Below are 24,069 nucleotides of genomic sequence, written 5' to 3'. Positions count from 1 at the left end.
TTACATAATAATATATTAATATATTGCATTGTGCATATATATATATATTCTTATGTATATTTATGAATAAACATTTTAAATTGAACTGTGGAATGCGAAGAGAGATTTTTCGTTTAGAAAAATCTTGCCGATACTTATTAGATTTTCTAACAATTAACATTTTTTATATATCTAACTATATATTGCAACTTGCTATTTAATTCAAGGAAGATATAATGCTATTAATATCAATTGTACAAAAAATAAAATATGTTTTTCGAAAAAGAAATTCAGAAATTCAAATGATGTAATTTTTTCACTTCATATCACATGGGTCTGTCCTTTTTAGCTGCACTGCTGCACTAGTGCAATAAGTTAGAAAGAGACAAACATACTTTCTTTCACTCAACTTTTAATTGCACTAATGCAGCTAAAAAAACAGACCCATTGATATATGTTTTTGTCCTGTGAGACGATGGAACAGTGTTCCAATTAGGGATTCTGTGCGCGCGCATGTGCGGCTCCGCAGCGATGGAGGCGACAAACCATTAGCCACTCCGAATTCTAAGGTTAGGTTAAACTTTAGAGTCAAATGTAACCAAACAAGTGTTGTAGTCTCTGTTACCGCACTTAATAAATAAAATAAAAATCAGTACAATACGGAAACAAGTTATTGTTACAGATTATAGGAAATCGATTAAATTAAAATTGTAAAGATATATTGCGTATCAACTGATTGTGTCACAATGAGGTTCAGTAATAGAAGTTCATCCACAATGGCATATCTTTGGAAAATAAGAGAATTTAGAAAGATTCTTTTAACGAATCTAGGCTTAAATTCCGCCGATGTCAAAGAGTTATTTCTTATGAACAAAAATATTCTTAATATTCCTCGCCATCGATTAATAAACAATTGTTTTATATGTCAGGTATGTACTTAAGTATCATTTAAATCTTTTCATGTACTTTTAATTTAATGCAATTTCTCTCTTTTAAAATAGTGTCGGTATCGATTATTATAGATTTTTTACAATTTTTACAATAAAATTTTATTTAAAATAAGGATAATGCAATTTTATTTTTCAATTAAAGTATAATAATAATAATAATAATATATATAACATTTTTCATATTTCAGAAATACAATGTCAATGTGAATCCTCTGATAAACTTTCATTATTGTTTAAAATTAACAGATTACAAACTAGAACATAGAATCAATGTGTTGCAAGACATAGGAATATCAGATTTAAATTCAACTTTAATAACCAGGTAAGTTTGATACAGAGTGATCATATATTTTTGCTAAATGTATAAATATTTCAATTTTTGAAATTTTAGAATCATCTATCTTTTTCACAAACGTATATCTATATTCAAAGAGGAGACAAATATTCCTAAACAAAACATTGCCAAGAATATATTTGACAGACTCGGTTGTGAAGTTCCAAATGATATTTCTCAATTGGAATCATCGAGTAACAAATTGACAATTGATCAATACTATCAGAAATGTCTCTTGCATTGCAAAACTCGAGTATTTGATTTGCCATATTTAGATGACAAGATATTGTTAAACGAGTATATGAAATTTAAGAGTATAAGTATGATTGCAGAAACATTAAAAGTACTCAGAATTAATCTCGATTACAATGAGGAATTGGTGAGTATGACTCTTAATGCTCAAATTAATCTTATTTTTTCATAAAGGAATTTTATAATTAAATTAAAATAATTGAAAACAAATTTATTCAACATTTTTTTCAAGTTATTTGATTCAATTTGATTTCTGAATCTTAAAGTTTTTATGTTATTTCTAAATTTTTGCAGTTTACTAATCATATAAAATATTTATAAGATTCTCCTTTGTGTTTGTACATAGATAAAAAGGAATCCCTTTGTTATCACTGCTTCAGCCGACAACATCAAGTCGCTATTAAATAGTTTTACAGATATTTGTGGAATTCCAATCATAACATTTTTAAGAAAATACCCCCGCATACTTTTTCAAGATGCTGATAATATTAAGCGATTATTAATGTCATTCAAACGATATGAGATACCTGATGAGTATGTAAAGAAATTCATAAGGATTTTCGAAATAGGTAATGACATTTTCCTTGAACGAATGAAAATGATAAATCGACATCCGGATCTGTATATATGGTGCAAACATCCTCGAATCCTACAAATTATCATTCACAATGTAATGGCAAAAGATCGCATAAATTATCTTCATACTCTAAATCGCTCGAAATGGATTCGTCCACAAACGATTCTATCCAAAACAAGCGAAATGGAAAGGTAAGACTTGTAAAAAAAATATATAGCTAAGATATCAACGAAATCTGTACTATACTTCATTATATATATATATATATATATATATATATATATATATATATATATATATATTTATATATATTATTCTTATTCTAGATTTCTATATAATGGTACAGTTTTATCCAAAAAAGGTCTAAGACATATATTTATGCAAGAACTAGGAGTGGATAAAAATGATTTACTGGCAAGACATCCGCATTGGAAAACGGTTGGATTTGTCGATATCAAGCAAATGTTTCAATACCTAAAGCAGCATTTTACGATAAACGAAATATGCCAGAATATACACATCATACTTTATAAACAGTAATGACTGTATTTCTATTTAATTGCTTAAAAAATTAATAGACAACTAATCGGAGATCTCATTTCCAGGTCTAAGGTGAAAAAGATATTGGCCGATTTGAAACAGCATTATTCTCAGAATACAAAGTATTCATTTACAAATGGCCAGTATCTTGCATTATGCCTGTATATGCTGGAAAAAGATACTCATTTCACAGGCGACGGCATTTGGAGTAATGGACACGATGTAAAGCAACAATCTTTGGAAAAGATAAGTGTTGTGGAAGACATTGACAATAATACTGTACAAAGTACCGATAACTATTTGAATAGTGGAGATAGCCACGATATAAATGATGATTTTAATACCAAAGACAATAATGATATGGATAATCATGATGATTTGGATGATGAAGACGAGATATCTATGACAAAATGGCAGCATACATGATATATGTAAATATTTTGTACATAATATATACTTTAAAAAATTATTTCATAGATAAATAAAAATTGCATCGATCTAATAATAGGTCCAATTCGTAAAACTACAGCAATATACTTCAAACGAAGTAAATAAAACATTATGAAATAATGAGTCAATATAAAGAATATTTAGAATATAAAGAATATAAGATCAAAATGAATTAAAAATATATATAAAATAATAAAATAAATAAATAAATCTACGTGTGATTGGTCCAAACAATAAATCAATACTATAAGGAAGGCTTATTTAGGACCAAGAAAATCGAAGGTGGTATTATGTGTTGGATAAATAAATCTATAATTTTAAAGAACAATTTCTGAACATACAAACTTTTTGGTCCCTTTTGGACTTTAAATGTGACAATGCTGAATATTTAATAGAAAATATAAAAGAAATTAAGACTAAATGGATCAAGATATAAAAATAAAACAAACGAGAAGTAATACTGTACAAGTCAAATAATAAAATTGTAAAGTAAACATCGATATCGCAATCGAATCGTGAAGGTTACCGATAAAGATTTTAAATTTTAACTGAATAATACGCAAAATAATAACGCAGAATTTTTGTGCAAGCACTGTCCACTCATTTTAAATTTCATACAATGTTAAACATTATATTTTTTATTCCATAAACAAGATTGTGAAAAAACAGATCGTTGTCTATTGCGAAAGAGGATGAAAAAATAATGTTTAACATCGTACGAAATTTAAAATAACAGGACTTGAATCACAAAAATTTTGTTTCATTATTTTGCACATTAGTCAGTTTAAATTTTAAATCTTTATCGGTCACTTTCATCGACTCCATCGCGATATCGATGTTTACTTTACAATTTTATTATTTAACTTGTACAGTATTACTTCCTGTTTGTTTTATTTTTATATCTTGATCTATTTAGTGTTAATTTCTTTTATATCTATTTAGTGTTAATTTCTTTTATATGTTCTATTAAATATTCAGCATTGTCATACTAAAGATGGTCCAAAAGAGACTGAAACGTTTGCATATTCAGAAATTGTTCTTTAAAATTATAGCTTTGTAAAACATGTAATACTAAATGCGATTTTCTTTGTCCTAAGCCTTCTTTATAGTATTAAAGAATATTTATGCCTGAATTTCATTGCTCTTTATTATTATAAAGTTTTGGTATAAAGATTAAATATTATAAATCAATGAAAGGCAAGTTCATTTCAGTTTTATCATTCTATTAGAAATTCTTTTAGGGATTATTTCGGTTTTATCATTGTTAATTTATTACAAATTAATTTTACATAGAAATTGTATATTGCAAGATACAAAGCGAGATTATTTTGATTAAAATCTACTTTTTTTCTGATATACAAGGCTGTATAAGGCATTGATTATTTAAAAAAAATGTCGCATGTTGAATTAATAATATTACAGATTTAATATAATAGTACATTTTGCTTGGGGCAATTTCGATTAAGATATGCTTTTTTCATTAGTCAAAGAGATTCAGAAAAATGATTTGATAAAATTGTTCCTCGATATACTTCTTTTTACACTTATCGACGGTCGAGAAACACGAATAAAATAGTTTTCAAATGTTGACAATTGTCAACGAGATGTCGCTGGAAAGCGCTTTTACATCCTAGTTATTTTTTTCTTATTCTATTTCCTATACGTAAATAATCACCACACTCGAAGTGAATATCAATCCTACTTTTTAGGTAATTTTCTGCGAATTTAGATGAAAAATTATAATGGAGCAGCAAAAAGGTATAACTTCTTGCAAGTCCCCTCTCTTCTTTAAATAAGATATTTTACACATGACCTAATATATTTTTTCTCCTTATATATAATATGTATTTGATCAACTACTTACGCGTAAAGCGACGCGACGCAATTTCTCGCGATCACTCACATGCAAAACAAGTACAAAAATATCGCGCGTGTTTCAACGCGAGCCCGATCCTGGATTATGTCATTCGTAATATACATTTATCGAAATACATATGTATACATATGTATACATCGACTTGGACTCTCACCGAATATTTTTTCATCAAGTATCTCAACGCTCTTCATATGAATGAAAAATTTTGTCTACGAGTAAATCAAGTCGAGCGAGTAATCCCAGATAATTAGTTAGTTATCTGTAAGATTGCCGCCATGTTATCAACAATTATTGACAATAGCAATATACAACAATATGATTAACCATATCAATTAACATGACAATAATACGATTAATCACGCTTGTAGTTATCCAAGACCGTCTCCAGGATCTAATACTCCCCGCGCTGGTTGCGAAACACGGAGTGTAGGTCGCGAAAGCCGTCTAGAAGGGATCTAGAGCGGAGGAGGCCGCGAGTCAGTTCAGAAAAGGAGGCAGCTGCACGTAATTCTGCTGACTACCGGGCTCGCTCTTGACCATCACCTGGCCATCCTTCATAGCCTGGCGGGTCTGCGGCGAGTGCATGCCATAGTCCTGCTTCTGATCGGGTTGTGGCGGCTGTTGCTGCTGCTGGCCGTAATCGGCCGTCGTCTGCTCGTGGCCGTACTTATCCGCGAGGCAGCCGCCGTGCTCGTCCTCGGACATGGATCCTCCCAGGTGGGTAGGCGGTGAGTGCGTCGCTGTCACCATGGTCTGATAATCGGCGCGGGAAAGGGGACCACCGGGGGGAGGGGGCGGGCTGCCGCCACCGGGGTTCATGTAGTCCTGGTGGACGCGCATGGTGTTGCCAGCCCCGGTCGGCGCGGAGAACAGCGAGGCTTCGTGTTGCGTCGGCAGCATGCTCGTGTACGACGAGTACGAGATGTTGCCGTTGTTGCCGAAGCTCGCAGCCGCCGCCGCCGCTGCCGCGGTCGAGTAAGACGAGTTGGACGGGCTGAGTAGGTTGAGGTGAGGCCCCAAGTCGTACGCCGCCGGGGAATAGGCCCACGCGTCCGGCGGCGCCGCCGCCGTCGTCGGTGACGCGAACGGATTCAGGCTGTTGTTGAGCGACGTGAAGGAGCCTGAGAAAGATGATGAGGAGTACGTGTGTTAAAAGAATTTTTAAATATAGTCGTCAGCCAACTTTTTCTCCTCTACTTTTACTGTGTTTATTTATTCATATTTATTCATATATATATATATATATATATATATATATATATATATATATATATACACACACACACACACACACACACACACATAAATAAATAAATAAATATATATATATGAATAAATATGAATAAACAAATAAATAAATATATATATATATATTTTTCGGTTTCATTCTTTTTCCTTAGACGAAAATTGACAATACTTAAGATTTCGACGCGTATTGATAATACTGAATATTACAGGTACAGATGCAACTTTACCTGATAGTCCGGGGCTGGCGGAACCCGCGGCCATGTAGGGAGTCTTGCGAGGCGGTTCCTTCTTCCGCCACTTTGCCCGACGATTTTGGAACCACACCTGAACGCGGGTTTCGGAGAGCGCGAGCTTCAACGCGAGTTCATCGCGTGCGAAGACATCCGGATAAGGAGCCCGCTCGAACGCTCTCTCCAGTTCCTCCAATTGATAAGCCGTGAAAGTTGTTCTAAAGAAATCAAGAGTAAGTTATAAATTCTATATTCTATATTTCTATATTTAGGCATTTAGACGAATTAGATAAATTGAAGAGAGAGAAAAAGAGAGAAATCTGAATTTACTTCTATGATTTTAACATAAATTTAAATATATATTAATATTAATATATAAAAAGGCAAATATATATAAAAATTAGATATTTATGAATATATAATACAGATGTGTGTACAAATTTCAAAGGACATTTATAAAAAATTAATGGTTACAGTCATACACATATATATATTATATACCTCGTTTTTTTCTTCTTGATGTTATTGTTATCAGTCTTCTTTTTCGAATCTTTTTTAGTTGGCTGCGCTTCGCTGCTAACTGCAATATTAATATTCATTCGTCAATCAAATGTAAAATTGCAAAGTTTATAAATAACAAAATAATATAAAGTAATCGGTTACAATTTTTCAAAATTTTTCCAGATATTGAAATAGTATATTTATATAAAAAAAATTGAAGAGACCAGCACGGTCTCTTCTCTTCAAAAGAGACAAATATCTATATGAAAAAAATTTCTCTGTAAGAAAGATCTTTGCAAAAGATTCGGAAATTACCTGGGGTGAGCGCATTGATCGGATCATCCGGTTTCCTCTTGAGCGCGTTTCCAAGTTGCAGACCCTGTTGTAGACTCGTCGAAGTCGGTGTGACGCTGGTAGACGTTGAAGTGGTAACGTCTTGTGTTTGGGGCGGTAAGGGCGCGTACATGCCGGACAACTCGAGCTCTTTAAGCTCCTTCTGCTGCTGCTGCAGATGATGTTGATGCTGCGACGCCTGATGATGCGGTGACGGGCTGTTTGACGAATCCAGCTTGTGAAGTTGACCGCCGCCGGTCGGCAACAAGTCGCCGCTTCCATGATGGCCGCCGTTACCGTGCAAACTCAGCATTACTTGGATACTGTGAGTTCCAGAAGTTCCGCTGCGTGCTCCAAAATCCGAGAAAAGCGGATCATCCCAGGAGGGAGCACCATCCATCTTGAAAAATCTCTTAACTTTTTACGGAAAGGTTTTGAAAAATTTCGCAATAGTTTGTGCTTCGTCAAAATGTAAAATTCAATTCTCTCTCTTTTGCATTTTCACTTTCTCTCTCTCTCTCTCTCTCTCTCTATTTGTTTAGAATACTAGAACTTACGAAATAATTTTTATAATATTGAATTATTATTTTTTTAATGTACTATAATTTTCATTTTCATTTGCATTTTGCGTTTGATTTGTACTTCTTTTATATTAAGAAATCTTTATTAATTAGTCACTATGAGTATTAATTAATCACGTTGTGTGTGTCTTAATTTCCAATTTCCGAATTTTAATCGAATTAAATGTAGCGAATATCACAAATCTGCACTTGGTATTATCTTCCGTGAAGCATCTTCCATCAATTTACGTTTCCGAGGATGTCTACCGATTAAATTGAAATCTGAGGACAGATGAGTCGGATGAGAGATCGGTTCACACTTTGGTATCGATCGCATTCATCATTGCGAGGATGCTTCGAGATTTCTTTCCACTTCCTGCTGATGGAAGAAAAAAAAGAGGAAGCAATGTTGCAGCCGATTGCTCGTAATGGAGCGCGCGCACGCGGCAATTGCGATCAATTGTTGCCCGGGTTATGATTAATTTTGATTAGTTTTAAGCGGCGTTAACTCGGTGCGACGCGCCGGCCGATTATTATACGAGGCAGAAGACCTTGGAAGACTGGATGAACCGAACAGACGACGCCGTGTCTTCCCCGATACGAGAGAACACCCGTCCTCTCTTCTCTCTGTCTCGGGACACTCTTGCCACTACTCTCCGTCCTGAGCCTCTGGCTAATCAGCCGCCACTCACACAGGCTTATATTTTCCGAAGCACGCCGGCCCAGGTCGCCCCCACACTCGGGGCCCGGCCAATCCTGCTTCGTGCAGGCGTGATGATGCTGTCCCTCGCGGTCCACTGCCATCGTTCCCGTAGCCCTCCTTCGCCACCGCGGGCCCTGGTGAGCGCGATCGCCCCCTCTTCCTGTCAACCTGCGCGCAAAAAAAAGGTTTATTCGCACGACGCCGGTGTGGATGGGGGTGGATGATACGGGGTGCGAACATCCGCGCAAGGGTTAACGTTAGGCTCGTGGGAATAGAAATAAGGCAAATCGTTCTCCCGTGGGAATTGGTGAGTTCGTCTACTTTCGCGAGATAGAGACTTGGAGTGAATTAAGGAATGAAAAAGAAACATGAAATATAAGACTATGAAATATATTTTAAAGAGAATTACAGGAAAGAGAAACAATCGGGAAAAGAATTCTAGAATAAACTTCAAGAATAAATTTTCAACGTTTATTAGAAAGGAATTACGAAAGACTATTATATAGGAATTATGTTAATATATCTTGTTATATTTTCTTTTCTTTAATTTACAGAATCTAAAACAAACTATCGATGATGATTAACTTGCATTATTTGTTTTCTTACCTTCAATTTATTGTGAATCTTTTTGCGTTTATGTTCCTCTTCTTGTTGTTTATATCATTTTCTTAAATGTTCAAAATTTTCAGATACAACACAATAATGCGAACAATGTGTAAGTCTCTTGTTGTTTCATAATTCCTTGCGAAATTTGGTTCGATTGAATGAATGAGTTATTAATGAAATAAAAAACAACATTCCAAATATATGTTCGACTAATTACACGTTTTGCTAAATTAATTCGCGATTCCTTTGTCTTCATTTTCATCTCTCTTTTTCGCTCCTTTAATTTATATTTACAAAAATTCTCACACAATACGTTTGCACAACAGACGTCTCTTCTCTCTAACAGATGATCCAATGGAGAAGAGGAAATTGATGCGACGCACGAAATCGTTGCGAACGAGAAATAGAGACAAGAGATATAGCGCACGTTAACACTCAACCGATCGATCGATATGCAACAAACGAGATCATCGAGATGTACCTTCGAAGAAGAGATCCATGTCTGTTGGTCGACAGTTGGCGTGGCACTGAGCCAAAGTACTCTTAAGCGCAAGCTCAATGAAATCAGCAATCGCCAGGAATTGCCTCGAATTGGCCCAATCAAACCACCCCCCGTTCCCCGTTGCGTATACGCGTGTATATTAACCGCTAATTTTCGTCGTTGGGGTAATTAACGCGCGTCTCTATGCGCGCCGATTTCGTCGCGTTTTCCGCGCTGACTCTCTCCGACCTGATCATCACCCGTTCCCGATCGACCTTAATCGTGTCTTCAGCATCACCTCGGCTCATTATTTTCTTATACGTTTGAATTATCAATTTCAGAAGTAAAAGTAATATTTTTTAAGATCTTATCTACATGTTTTACAATATCATTATTATCTTAACAGTTATTATATGTCTTGATTAAAAATGTTTACAAATTTTATTTATATCTATTTCGATCAATGAAAAATGCTCGTTTGTTAGCCGTTTTTGTTGTAGAAGAGACTCGGCAGGGGGAACAACGATTATGGGGAATATGATAATTGATATAGGACTTTTGGAGTAAAGGTGCGATAATGCGGGTGACTGCGTCATCATGTATTCATTATTCCGTCATTTTAATGATAAACGCAACAGCCGTTTGCCACCCGATCTAAAATACCTGTATATCTAATCGCTTCTCTGGTTTTTACGAGATTGACATGAAGATAATAGGTACGAATATATTGAAAATTCATTTGAACATTTATTTGAAACACATAAGAATTTAATTAAATTATTATAATTAATATATGTGGAGAGAAATGGGCCGGTATGAGCCATGAAACAATGCACACAAGTGTTTAAAAGTATTTAAATTATTTAATGTATGTTTCGGTCCTAATTTGGACCATCTTCAGCATCTGTTTAACAAAAATTTATTGGAAAAAAAATTTTTTAAATGAACTTGTGATTTTGTAACATACGTTAGTCATGCTCTACCCTTATGGCTGTCGATGTTGACGAATTATATATATAATTTAAATACTCTTAAACACTTGCATTGTTTACTGCGCTTGGCTCATAACGGCCCATTTCTCTTCATATATATCGTTTATATCTGAGCCTTTACATTACGTTTGGTATTATAATTAAAATAATAATTTTAAGAGAATAATCAAAGAAATTTTTATTCAAAGTCATATATAATAATTAAATATCAATACTAATAATTAAAGTCATTTCAAATACACTCTCTGTTTACCTATCTTTGTATAGAAATTTGTAAAAGTACTCCTCTTTTAAGCTTATATCTTTACACCAGCTTTTTAAGTTATTTGTTATTCCAGATCGTACTTTTAGACTTTCGAGATCAATTGGATCTCAGACGCAATGTAATGAGTGAAGTGTCTCGATGATGGAACCCCTGAGGCGATTTAATTTCCAATTTCGCGGCGGCGAGACTGTATCTCATGCGGGCCCAGGACATATCCTAGAACATGCGAGGTACCTCCGCGCGTCGAGGAGTTATCGGGCCCCAGGAGGTCGGTCTGACGCAGTGACGGCGGCGGCGGCGACGGCCGCAAGAGAACGAGGAGAAGTCGGTAACTTAACTGGCCTAAATGGGTTTAACTCGATGTGATTTTGCTGGCGAACCACTAAATTGAACGAATACGAACTAAACTGAACTCAACTAAGCTAATCATATCACATTACTAGCGTTATTAGCCGAGCGACGATATAAGTGAAGGTCCGGTGAGCGTCGGGCTGCAGTGTAACGCAGCCTCCTGCACTGACCCTCCGCATCCGCGACTTTCTCTCGCATCCGCATCTCGCGTCCTCCATCTTGTTACCTTTCGAGGTAAACATGACCTACAATAAGGCATACGTTTGCTGTCATCGCCGTCGTTGCCAGTAACGGACTAGATGCATGCCCAGGAGTTTTGCAGCAGCTCAAAGGAGAGACCGAAGAAGATTCGCAGAACGAAAACGGAAGTGATTTCTCTGATTATCCGCCATCGTGTTTTCGCGTCACCGGAAGTGAGCACGACGAGCACCGACAGTGCATCTAATTTAAAGAGCTAGCAATGGATCATCACACGTCATTTTGTTCGAGCAAAATATCATAATTTGCAAGTGACGGTATAAAAATATGTACACAAAATTAGAAAATGGAGAATTTGAGATTATTTTTTTAAATATTTTTTTAAATTTTGAATTTTTTTTATTAAAGTGATATGTTAAATTAAATTTTAGATCTAGTGCATACATAAGATTACGATTTGCTTGCGTTTTTCTTCTACATATCTTTTTGCTAAAATTAATTATTAACTTTCCAAAAGGACAGCAGATAGTGTACATTTTTAATAATTGAAATTATCATTTGTGTTGTAAAAGAGAACTTTATGCTCTGTCCTGTATTTCTTACGTCCATGTTAAATTTTGATAAACAAACGGACGCAACGTGAACAAGCGACGTGAAACACGTAAGGAAGTAGATGTCGATTGTTCCCCACTCCATCTGCGACGTGGTTGGACGATGTCTAAAGGGAGATGAAAGAAGAAGATGAACGCGATACGTTGTCGCGTTCCCCTCTATTTTACGCAGGGCGGGATCGGTCTCTTCAACTCCACCTCTTCACTTCCGTTGCTCTCTCGAACTCAAGAGACATCACAATATACACATAAATGATTTCGGAGTATTTTTTCGGAGTATTATATTTTTTCAACTGCGTTTTATACATAAGTGCTTTCTTGTTTTTTTTCTTTTCATATATATATCATCAAATGTTCAAAGACAAGAAAATTAAGAAAATACAATTCAATTATAAAGAACAAATTTTTAAATATTTTTAAATATAAAATTTCATTTCGTATTTACAGCATTTTACATTATATAGTTTACACGTAAATTGTAGACTATTCGCAGGACACTCGCAAAAATCAAAATACATATATTCAACTATTTTTGTAAAAATTATAATCAAAAAATATTTATTAAAATATGACATATAAAATTAATTAATGATACAAATTTGTTGGTCAACGAATGGTTTGATTTTGCACGATCGTAATTAAGAATAAAAGTTTATAATCTTAGTAAAATTTGAGAAATCTTTTTACGATCATAATAAAATATCATGTTCAGTCGATTACTATATATCAAATGCAGACATAGAATTCTGAATTGAGCACATATAAGATTTCATAGATTATACAAAAGCACTAAGCGATATAATTTTCGTCACGAGAGGAAACTTTATCAGAAGTATGAGACAGAGAAAAAGATGCGGATGTGCGGCCTTTTAACTTTTGAACTCGGTCTTCTTTTTTATCTACATATTATTTGTATTTTTTTCTTATTTTTTACGTCATAAGTATGTGGAGGGTTTTACGACGAACGCATCATGTTGCCTGCGTGGCAAGATCCATCAATTGAGCCTATTAACGCTCAATTGGTCTAAATTGCTTCAATTGGACGTAATTGCGCGAAGGCAACGGGGAACCTCCGCTCTATGTTTCTCTCCCTCTCTCTTTCTTTTTTTTAATATCGCGAATATCATCGACAAAATGTTACGTTCTCAGGCTTTTCCTGCCGACAACTGAGATCGTATTTGTAACTGTCTCGACCAGCAAAGTGGATTTTTGCTTATCGTTTGTCAAACTCTCAACAAACTTATATAGATATAGATATGAAACAAAGAGAGAAAGAGAAAATGTCTTTTGAATGGCATCTTAGCACATTTTTATATAATAATGTGATTGCTAAATAAGAGCGTTTTCCAGCTAGCGACACAGAAGACAGTGAATCATTTCATCCTTGTTGGTTGCCGAATATAAACAAGGATGAAATGATTGTGTGTCCTCTGTGTCGCTAGCTAGAAAACACCCTAAGTATCAATTTTTGCAAACTAATTTTGAACGTGTAAAATGACAGATTACTGATTTTATTTTATTATTTTTTAACATATTCGATTATAATCGATAATTATTATTTTTATTCTGCTCATGTTGCAATGTTATTATAAGTTACAAATTATATTTATTATTTTATTTTTAATAAATATTTTTAAATTATTTTATTTTATTACATTTTCTTATACAATTTTATAAGTTTTCTCTCTTTCTTTTTTTTCTATTATTATATTATATTATAAGTTACGATTATAAAAATTTATTTATTAGATATGAAAATAATCAAAGTAGTTATTACATAAATATAAGATGTATGCAATATATCATGTTGTGTTCACATATTTTGATATGTATTTGTAGCTGCATTCTAATGTGTTATACACCATTAAACATGAGAATTCAAATCCATTGATGTATATTCGGAGAAAGAGAATAAAATCTCTCTGTACATATGTATATATGTTTGTGCACGCGATCCAGCATGTGAATCTTGTCTACATGTCATTCCAAACTTCTGAATACAGGTGAGATATATAAGGTATACCTTCAAAGACATTAACGTTTTCATTATATTAAATATCGATTTTATTTTGCAATCATTACATATTTGATCACATTTTTGTAATTAAGAAGTATAAGTTTGTTAAATATAACAATGTGATATATGAAGTTGATGTATAAAGATAAGATAGAAATATGTCATTTATAATAATATTAAATAACTTATTTTTAGACAAAAAAGAGAGCAAAATAATAATCATTTTTAGAAAATTGTAATATAAAAGTATCGAATTTTCAGATTTGTCTTCAGAATTGAAGATTATTTTAAAATGGCGCGATATATTTCGCGGAATTATATCTAATAATAACTAAGTGCATATCACGCGATTTCAAGCTCTCATAGATATCGCCCTTCGAAGTGAGAGAAAATGCGACGCTTTAAACGATGACGTCGCATCCTGATTAACTCTCGGCGAATACACTCGCTCGTATCCGTCGTATTTGTATCCCCGTTGGTTTCTACGTACCGAGTTACTCGTAATATGATATATACTTTCATCACATTTATTTATAATCGTGCGATATTAATATTGTGAAGAATATATCAAATATAAGAAAAAAAATTAAAAAGAAAAGGAAATTACTAAAATTATTTAAATTGTATTTTTATGTATGTGTATTAATAAATAATCTTTCCTCATTTCATGACAACGAGACGACAAGAGATTCCACGGCTATTGATAAAGAGAGAATTAAGTATTTTCTCGATAAAGAGAGAATTTAGACTAGCTGCGGGTCGCGTGTCAGAAAGAGTCATCTCTCAGCCAGCATAAATGGCCTGGAAGCATATGGTTTCGCCATACGGGATCCTGGAGGACTCGCGAGAGTAATTTACCAACGAAATATTTTCATCGACGTGTGGGTGCTACCTTTTCAAAAGGTACGATCGTAATCTCGAATAGTTCCATCGAAATAAATTACTCATTCGTTCCGAAGAAAAAAAAAGAGAATATAAACATTTACACGCGCATTGGAAAGTATAAAGAAAGAAACATTTCTACGCAATTCATCAAATTTAAAAGACACAAATTATAAAAAAGATATTTTATTCAACATACTAATAGTATTTTGTAATATTAATATACTTACTTAAGAAAATACACAATAAATTATAAACAAGATTAAAATAAATAAAAGGGAAGAAAACATATTCTTTTCTTCTTTTTCGAGCAATTCTATATAAAATTCTATATAATAGGAAGTACGAAAAAATTCTTTGTAGTAAGAATAAAAAAATCCGGGAAAGCGGATGTAACTTGAAAATTCTCGATTAGGGAAAATTGGGTGTCATTCTATAGATAAAGAAGTGATCACATTGTGCGACCTGCATATGGATGCATTTCCGCGTTTCTTCGTGAATACAGAAGCAATCATAGATTGATTTGTAGACATGTATTAACTGCTCCCACCCGCAGTCACGTTTTATTTACAAGAGATTTATTCTTTATATTATATTATATTACGGCAGGCGATCTTACATGCGGGACGACAAGCGCGTTTTTACCCCCGACAATACATCATGAGAAAACGATTCGTCCTGGAATCGCATTCTCACGAATCATGTGGGTTCATAAGTCGATCAATTGATCACGAGATTTAATCTTTCAGATCTCTATTAAAAGACTGTTCAATAAGTATTTTATATTTTTTCGATTTGATTGCAAATATAAGAGAATATAATTATCCTTGTCCTTTATATCAAAATCCATTGAATAGTTATTTCAAAAAACGGATAACTTTTTCTCATAAAAATCTACAAAGAATTTTGCGCGAATATGGCAAATATAGTAATATGTGTTTCTTAATATCTAATATTTATGCGATTTATATTTATATAATTTTTATTACGAGGAAAAAAGTAAGAAAAACATTAAAATTTTAAGACATTAAAAAGTAAGATATATTAAAATTTTTATGAACTTTTTATAAAACTAATTATAAAATAATGCAAAGAATATTTCGATATTTGTAAATGTATGTTTTATTACTGCATTTATATTGTTATAATAGAGATTAAATTTAAGTTATAAGAGATTTATTCTTTATCGACTGATTTCAGTTTGAATGCTGAAAGCGGCAAATGGTGACATCTAGTGACGATTTAACAATACATCTTCGATGACGGTTGGATCTTTGAATCAGCTGATTGCTCGAGGCGGGCTGATGTGAGTATTTAAAAAAAATCTTTTACTTCATCGAGCGTTTTTAAAACATACTTAAAGGGATTAATATAATCAATTTTTTTTGCTTTTTTGCTTCTAAATGTATATTTCTTATATTGTTATTATCTAATTTTAATTATCTAAACATTTATGTATATAAATTCAACAATATCGTAAACAAATATTTTGTGAATATAAATGTTCAATATGATTAGATAAAATGAAAAAGAATATAGAAAATCTATCATTACATTAATATTGTATTTATATCTATCCTTGTTTTTTCTTTTATGTATTATCATTTATTATAAAATCTATTTTATGGAGGGCATATAATTATGCTTTATCACTATTATTATAAATTATTATTGTAATATTATGACATGCATAGTTACATTTGAAAATCCATTAAACGAATAAATTTACTATAATTTAAGGTAATGCACAGGACGATAAAATCGTGACATTGAATATCACTCGATATTGTTAGACATTCAGACGAGAATCTTCAGACGAATATCTCTCAAAATATCACATAGAGAGACGTCGGGAAATGTCGACGTTCGCGAGGTCAGTCCACCGGGCTTCCCGCGATGGAATTAGCCAAAGCGAAGGAAATAAGATAGGGCTAGCGAGTAAAATATAACGCAACAGAAGCAATATGCATTGCATACAAATTGGCATGGATAAGTCGATACAATAATTTCAGCTGACTAGACTGCTACGAATATAAAATTAATCATATTGGATATTTTCACGGAATCTATGTGATCTTTTAAATATGATAAAAAATATAAATAAAAAAATATTTTAAATTTTATATTTGTTATAGAAAAAAAGATACTTCCCTAAATATAAAAAGATATTATATTTTTTAAATATTTTCTTATAAAAATATTATTTAAAAAATTAATATTTTATTAGCATATTGAATCGAATGAATACTAACGTAGCATAATTTTTGATACAAATTATTTAAAAATTTCTCACGTTAATATATGATTTAACAATTTTAAATTATATATTAATCTATTTAAACTTAACCGCTCTTAATCTATTATTTATGTTTAGTATATAATATAATTATATAATTATAAAATTTTGTTTGATTTTGAATTATTAAATCGAAGTTAAATGTATAAATATGTATAAATATTGTTCGTATCTTGTGCGAAAATTATTCCTTGTTCTTTTCAAAACCCCTTGAAAAGTGAGTCGAAAGTCTGCCTGACAACAGTCCTCGAGCTCGAAAATAGATCAGTTTCGTAGCTTTCTGGGGATTCACAGCGTTGAAGAGTACTTTGTCATGAAAAGCGTTGGCTGCTAATATTAATTAATATTCGTAAATATTAATATGAACTGGAAGTTGGCTGGACAACATTGTAAATTAAAAAAAAGCTTTTATTTTGAGAGAATCACTATATGTTTTGTCGTTACTAGATGATACATAGGTATTTGTGTAGTATATCGCGAATAAAGTTGTCAGCATCAAAATATTCAAGATACGAGTAAATAAATATCGTTACTGATATAATCGAGAAAAATTAAGAAATAGAAAAAAAAATTCATACAAATCTCATATTGAAATTTTATCTATCAAATGCAAAGTCATTCTGTTATATATTTTATTTTAATGAAAATAATTAATCTATTATAAATGATAAAATGTGAAAAAAAGAAAAATATGTTTTTAGATATTAAATATTTTCTGTAGAAAAATAAAATAAGTAACTAAACTTGTGATTTATTTTTATTTTGAATATTCTACATAAAATTACTGCTTGACATAATTATTGATTACGTGCGAATAATCATTGTCTATTATTGCTGGAATAATTATTATTTTATGACTATTTAAGTTATATTACGTATGTCAATGAAAGTAAAACATTAATCATTATCTTTATTGTTCAGGTTGTTAACTATAGACTTTCTTTAAACATCAGATAACTCGTCTGATAAATTTTTATGATAAGAAGAAAATAAAGATCTCCGTGTGGGATATAAGTATTTTTACAAATTTATTCGAGCGAATTTCAATGATAACACATACATGGGATTTACAGAAATTGAATAAGATATTATATCTGATATAAAATCTTTTATATCTCGTGTTATCACAGGAAAGATTATTTTAAGAAATTTATCTTTTTGAGCCTTACATGGAGAATATATGAAGTACATATGGAGAATATATGGAGTACATATGGAGAATGTATGGAGTACATATGTGTACACATGGAATACATATGAGTGCGTACTTTTTATAAACTGAGACTTTTTACAAAATCTGGATTTAAAAGATCAAACATTTTATGAAAAGATTAAATTTTTTTTGTAAAAAAATTAATTCTGAATTTTTATATATATATATATATATGTATGTATTTACAGTGTACACAAAATCCATATAATATATATATCCAAATTTTCAAATTTGAGATAAAATCTTACATATATATATATATATATATATATATATATATATATATATAAATATAAGATTTTATCTCAAATTTAAAAATTTGGATTTTTCTGGCGAAAATTTAATTCGCTTTAAATACAACTACTAACAAATTTTAAAAAGGAATTAAAACGATTAAAGACAATAATAATTAGTATACATATTTAAAAATTTGAGAGAAAGAAAATAAATTTTCTGTGCTTTATATTTTCCACGAAATAAGCAACGTATCTAAAGCATAATTAGCTTTGTGGGTAAAAACTTGATATCGATTTGCGGTTCAGCCAGTCTTATGTAATCATCCGCAGCAGAGACGTGGTACATGGCACGTGCGCGCCTTTTCGCGATCATCTCCAACGACGTTTGAACGTCTACGTCACAACCAGAGCTCGTTTTAACTTCTTCTACATCTCGATTCCGACCTTTTCTACATCGCGAATATAATATTATTCGGCTAGTGTCGGCGGCAGCAATGGTCCCAATTAATTTCAAAAATCTTGGCAACTAAATAGCAATAGTAACCACCTTGGCCGACATGATAACGTAACCGATTTCACGGTCGAAATCAACAGACAGATTCAACGTATTTTTGTAGTTACAATTCACAAATATCTTTCATTAAGCTCGCACACATTCGAGTAATCTAGCTATCTTGCGCTCTCATGTAATCTCATTTTCTTCAATGTATTTAATCTTCAATGAAACTGTTTATTCTTTGCTAAATTAATTTATATTTGGCATTTTAAATAACAATATTATCTCTTATTAATTTTTCTTATTATTATGACTTTTCATTATTTATTTCATTAATTATTTTAATATTATAGTGTTTCATTATAGATATATAAATTTATTTATACATTATATTTATACATATTTTTTTTATACATATTTATACATATTTATACATATTTATACATTATATATATAAATTTATTTATACATTATAGATATTAAATAGATATTAAATATTATAGTAAAAATCAAATTTAATTTTTAGGAATTGAGATAAAATTTTCCGTTTGATAAATACATAAGTTATGAATTGACTTTTTACAAATTCGAGCCTTTCTTTGAACAATTCTTTCTTGAGATTCTTGATAAATCTCGTAAAAAATGGCATTTATCTTGATGTCCGAAAATCTCCTGATTGTTTGGACCGACTGTACTACAAAGATTTATCTTTGATGGTCGGGTGGCCGGAACGAATAAAAAAAAGAAAAAAGGATAAAAGCAAACAATTCCCGCGGTGCATTCGCACAGTTAACTGCGTATTTCGGTCCACAGGCAGTCGCACAGGCCTCTCTGAGAGATCCTGAAGCCCTGGCTGCAAAAATTCCACGCTAAATGTAGTTTTCGCCAAATACTCTTTGAAACAATTATTTGAACAACGAAATTTAATTTAGTATTTTCGCCCTTTTACACTCGTTTTTTAGTTATTAATTTTTTTAAATAATCTTAATCTTAATTAAAAAGACAATATTTAATTAAAACAATATTTAACAGTTATATTTTTTTTTTTCAGATTTGTGCGAGATTTTAAACTTCCTTGTTCACTCGGAACGACTCGAGGAAACAACTAAAAATAAAACCGATCATAATAATCGAGTAATAACTGACAGACTCTTAAAAGCTTCGTTAAGTTCAACCTTGGACGAAATCCGCGGATTCTTCGCGGATGAGCCTGACGGCGGGAATGAGCATATGTCAGAGGAAAGTTCTCCGCTTGGTAGTAAGCCAAGATCGAACCTTTTCCGGCCATTGGCTCCTGTCCTGAAGAGAGTTGAGAATTCGTCTCATCATCCGCGTTTATGATATAATGTGAGTCAACTGTTATGTACAAAGAATCATTTTCAGCACTTGGCGAAACATCTTGGCGAAGTATTTAGTAGATAAGTTTCTCCCTCTCATTTCTCTCGATCCCGTACGCTACGTGCTTTGTGATCGCATAACGAGATCACGGTCGGCAAACTTCAACTTTACTGCCTCGTTTGTCACATGCCAACAAATAATAAATTCCGATTATTCGGAGATTAAAGCTCTAAAATTGTAATAAACTGTTAAAATAGCTTTTAGTTACTAAAAATCTATTTTATACATTAAATAATTATTTATTGTACGATTTATTGCAATTATATTTATTACGCGATACAAAATTACTTTGAGAAAAACATTAGACTTTTGGAATTTTGTTTTATCTGGCTGTAAAGTAATAAGTGTTAGTCATTTGAAAGAAATAACTGTAGTAAATAACAGAAAAATTTGTTCACGTTAAAAAATAATATATGTTATAAATAATTTTTTAAATTCGCGACTAACAAGCAAGAACGAATTTTTAGCGTTCAAGTTTAAAACTATTGAATTGTCTAATTGCATCGATCTCTAAATTATATTTAAAGAATTTGAGATAAAAGAGAAAAATACGTTTATATAAAACGTTTATATAAAAGTAAAAATTTAATTGAAAAAAAATTATTCTTAATATAAATTTTAACATGAAATTAATACAATTAATACAATTAATACAATTAATTATAAATTAAGTGAATTTTAATATAAATTGTATTATAAAAAATATAAATTTATCATGTTCTTGTCTCGAATTTTTCGCTTTCAATAATCGCTTGTGCGTTGTAACAGCATTTGGCGATTTCTAAACGTGATGAATGAACCAATTTTGATAAGGATAACTTTATGTACCGAGTTGCATTACTTCCTGGGTGAGAATTCTGCGAAGGCAGTCAGTCACGATGACCGGATGTCGAGGCCGTTCCGAGAGACTGCAGTGGTTCTCACTTGATTAAATAACAAGCTGCGCGAAAATGCATACGTTGTAGATTTGTCTCGCACGAGTGATATCTCATTTAATTTAGAGAAACTTTATGTACGAGTGTGGCTGTGTGTATATCTTAATATTTTCAAGGTACCACTGTGCGTTCTTGGCTCGGCTCGGTTTATTTCCACGGAAAAGCGCACTCGGTCCAACGAATGTTTACAGACGTTACGTAACGAATGCTCAACATTGACACTGGTCTCTCTGAATTTGAATATCACCAGATGGAAATTAATTTTATTCACACATATGTTATTTTATAGCATTAACTTTTTAATATTATTTTGATAATTAGTTTAATATATATATATATATATATATATATATATATATAAAGTTTTTTTATTTTTTATTTTAATTATATTTTTATAATTATAAGAATCAAAAGAAAAGAGAGAGAGAGAGAGAGAGAGAGGGAGAGAGATCAAATTGTTTGCAATAATTAGAAATGAAATGCTTTCTAAAAGATTCTTGATATTATTTTGTGATTTAATAATTCAATTCAATTTATACACCGCATTTTGTTAAGGTTGTTACAGTTACCGCAAGTTATATAAATTCGTTTGTGAGAAACACGATCCGGATGTTTCGCTAAAATATCGCGAGCGCATTGTTTCTTTAATGCTGAACCTCTAGCGATTTATCGTTCTGTTTTTCAAAATTTCAAAATAGACGGCTCGATGCCACGCCAGGGGAACTAGCTTCCAAACAAATATTTGCTTATCGTTTAGATTTCGCGTTGTTCTCAAAGGAATGGCGTATAAAAGTCGATAAAGCGTTGAATGAACTCGCTGTAGCGATACATTCCCGATTACAATCAGTCTCGGGCTTCCTGGAAATATAATTATAATGTCGCACATCAGACTTTCAGTTCATTAAATTAGGATTTAGAAAATTAACTTATACAAGTTCACGTCATCCCTCTTCGTTTTAATTTAATAATCGCTTTCTGATTTTCCCTATACATTTGTAATCAATTTTGATTTTTTATATCGAATGCCTTGATAATTGAGAGCTTGAAATTAAATTTGTATTAAGGTGAGAACGTGAAATTAATTAAAAGACAAAGTTTCATTTTTTCGAAGCTCTATTTGAAAAAATCCTTTAATACCGTGTGACTATTAAATTCGCCGAGGAAAGATCCATCTTAGAGAAAGAGGGATGTCTCGTATATGAGGCGTGCGCGAATTCATATGTAAATGGGCTGTTAATTATCTCTTTCTCGCATGTGGAATATACGAGAGATTGAAGGGGGAGGGACGGGTAAAGCACAAAAGGTCCTCGTCGATGAAAGGATTTTAATTTTCTCTGGATATTCTTATTGACGCGTAATAGCAGGAACGGTATAGGTAGGTATGTGGGTAGTTTGGTATTGATCTGACTCGTGAGAGAGAGCGACCTTTAGTTCCCCTCCTCCCTCCTCCCTATCGCGGGGGTGGAAACGGGAGTCCCGACTGGCGCGACCTAGAGCAACCCGAGAGGGCGCACAGCTGATTTCGTAACAGCACACCCGGAATTCCACCGTTCCCCGGAAACCACCGAGTGACCTATATATTCGATGAATATCGGAATACCACGGAAGCGAAACGAACCGATTCTCGAAGCGACAACTTAGCTTGGATTAAAATAAGATTAAAATAATGAAAAATTAAAAGAGCCGGAATAGAAAAAGATTCAATAATAATACACGAAATCTTTTTATTAGCGACATAAATTTTCGGAAAATTTAGGAAAAATTATGATATTTGCAAACCTACTATTAACTTCAGATTTTTATGGTCACATCAATATCGCAAAAAAGCAACGTTAATTTCAATTGATGCTTTTTTACTACAATCACAATATATTCTTTATATAAGAAAATTTTAATAAGAGATCTATAAATGTTTTCTATAAATCGTCAAGTAGTCGAAAAAAGTAATTCTCAAGATTAATTGAGAAAACACACATTACATATCAATTAATCACTTTTTTCGAGTACAATTTCCAAGTTTTTAATAGTTTGGTTCATAGAGTAGCTTTATTTTTTCTTTTCTCCTTTATCTAAACAAACGTATATTACATGTTGTAATATCTGTTTAAGACAGAAATAATTGTGCAAACTCAAGATTATGCGATTCTGGAAATACCACGTGTCTCGCCGAAGCCACATAGTGAACCATAAGAAGTGCATCCAATAGAATGACACGCAAGCTCGTAGTTGGCCACCGATATGTCTGTACGTGATATAACCTTGGACTTGATACGAGCAGAAGAGCGTCGGTCAGTCTATTTCACGATCAACGATAAAGTGTAAACGTTCTTCCCGGTACGATGTTTGCGACACTTTTTTAATACATGCGATACCTGTTTAGCATGAAATATATCTTCTTATAAAAAAGATATTTTTATTAACTATCTATAGATTCTGTACAGCGTATCTCGTTTTACAAAAATGTTCTATAAACCTGCGATCGATAAGTGTCGCAAAGAAGACTGGGAAAGAAAGACCAGACTTTGAGATTAATTTTAGATTTTATAATTAAATTCAGCT

General features: G+C 32.3%; 2 protein-coding genes and 2 long non-coding RNA genes across 4 annotated transcripts; 3 read left to right on the top strand and 1 right to left on the bottom strand.

The window, feature by feature from the left end:
* Positions 1-72: 72 nt before the first annotated feature.
* On the top strand, positions 73-3,158 carry LOC105255848 (transcription termination factor 5, mitochondrial). The gene is made up of 8 exons (XM_025407047.1): positions 73-548; positions 662-908; positions 1,118-1,251; positions 1,321-1,642; positions 1,862-2,283; positions 2,419-2,628; positions 2,698-3,063; positions 3,141-3,158. Exons 2-7 carry the CDS (start codon positions 726-728, stop codon positions 3,056-3,058), a joined length of 1,632 nt encoding a protein of 543 aa, XP_025262832.1. The 5' UTR covers positions 73-548; positions 662-725; the 3' UTR covers positions 3,059-3,063; positions 3,141-3,158.
* A 2,058-nt stretch (positions 3,159-5,216) lies between these two features.
* On the bottom strand, positions 5,217-9,576 carry LOC105255846 (retinal homeobox protein Rx-B). Its single transcript, XM_011265365.3, has 5 exons — positions 9,140-9,576; positions 7,253-8,701; positions 6,938-7,016; positions 6,434-6,654; positions 5,217-6,079 (listed from the first exon to the last, which is right to left on the bottom strand). The coding sequence occupies exons 2-5, from the start codon at positions 7,668-7,670 to the stop codon at positions 5,436-5,438; spliced, it is 1,362 nt and encodes a 453-aa protein (XP_011263667.2). The 5' UTR covers positions 7,671-8,701; positions 9,140-9,576; the 3' UTR covers positions 5,217-5,435.
* LOC105255847 lies at positions 5,996-10,211 on the top strand. Its single transcript, XR_003122523.1, has 3 exons — positions 5,996-6,098; positions 6,416-6,669; positions 10,106-10,211. It is a non-coding gene; the product is annotated as an uncharacterized LOC105255847 (long non-coding RNA).
* Positions 10,212-13,796: 3,585 nt separating this feature from the next.
* LOC105255844 lies at positions 13,797-20,524 on the top strand. Its single transcript, XR_003122522.1, has 4 exons — positions 13,797-14,040; positions 14,250-14,957; positions 16,137-16,242; positions 20,229-20,524. It is a non-coding gene; the product is annotated as an uncharacterized LOC105255844 (long non-coding RNA).
* Positions 20,525-24,069: the final 3,545 nt, after the last annotated feature.

The sequence above is a fragment of the Camponotus floridanus genome, unplaced genomic scaffold, assembly GCF_003227725.1.
Source record: "Camponotus floridanus strain SB8 unplaced genomic scaffold, Cflo_v7.5 scaffold16, whole genome shotgun sequence".
NCBI classification, from domain to species: Eukaryota; Metazoa; Arthropoda; class Insecta; order Hymenoptera; family Formicidae; genus Camponotus; species Camponotus floridanus.
The sequence above is the reverse complement of the archived record's forward strand: the minus strand, read 5'-3'. Positions and strand labels throughout refer to the sequence as shown.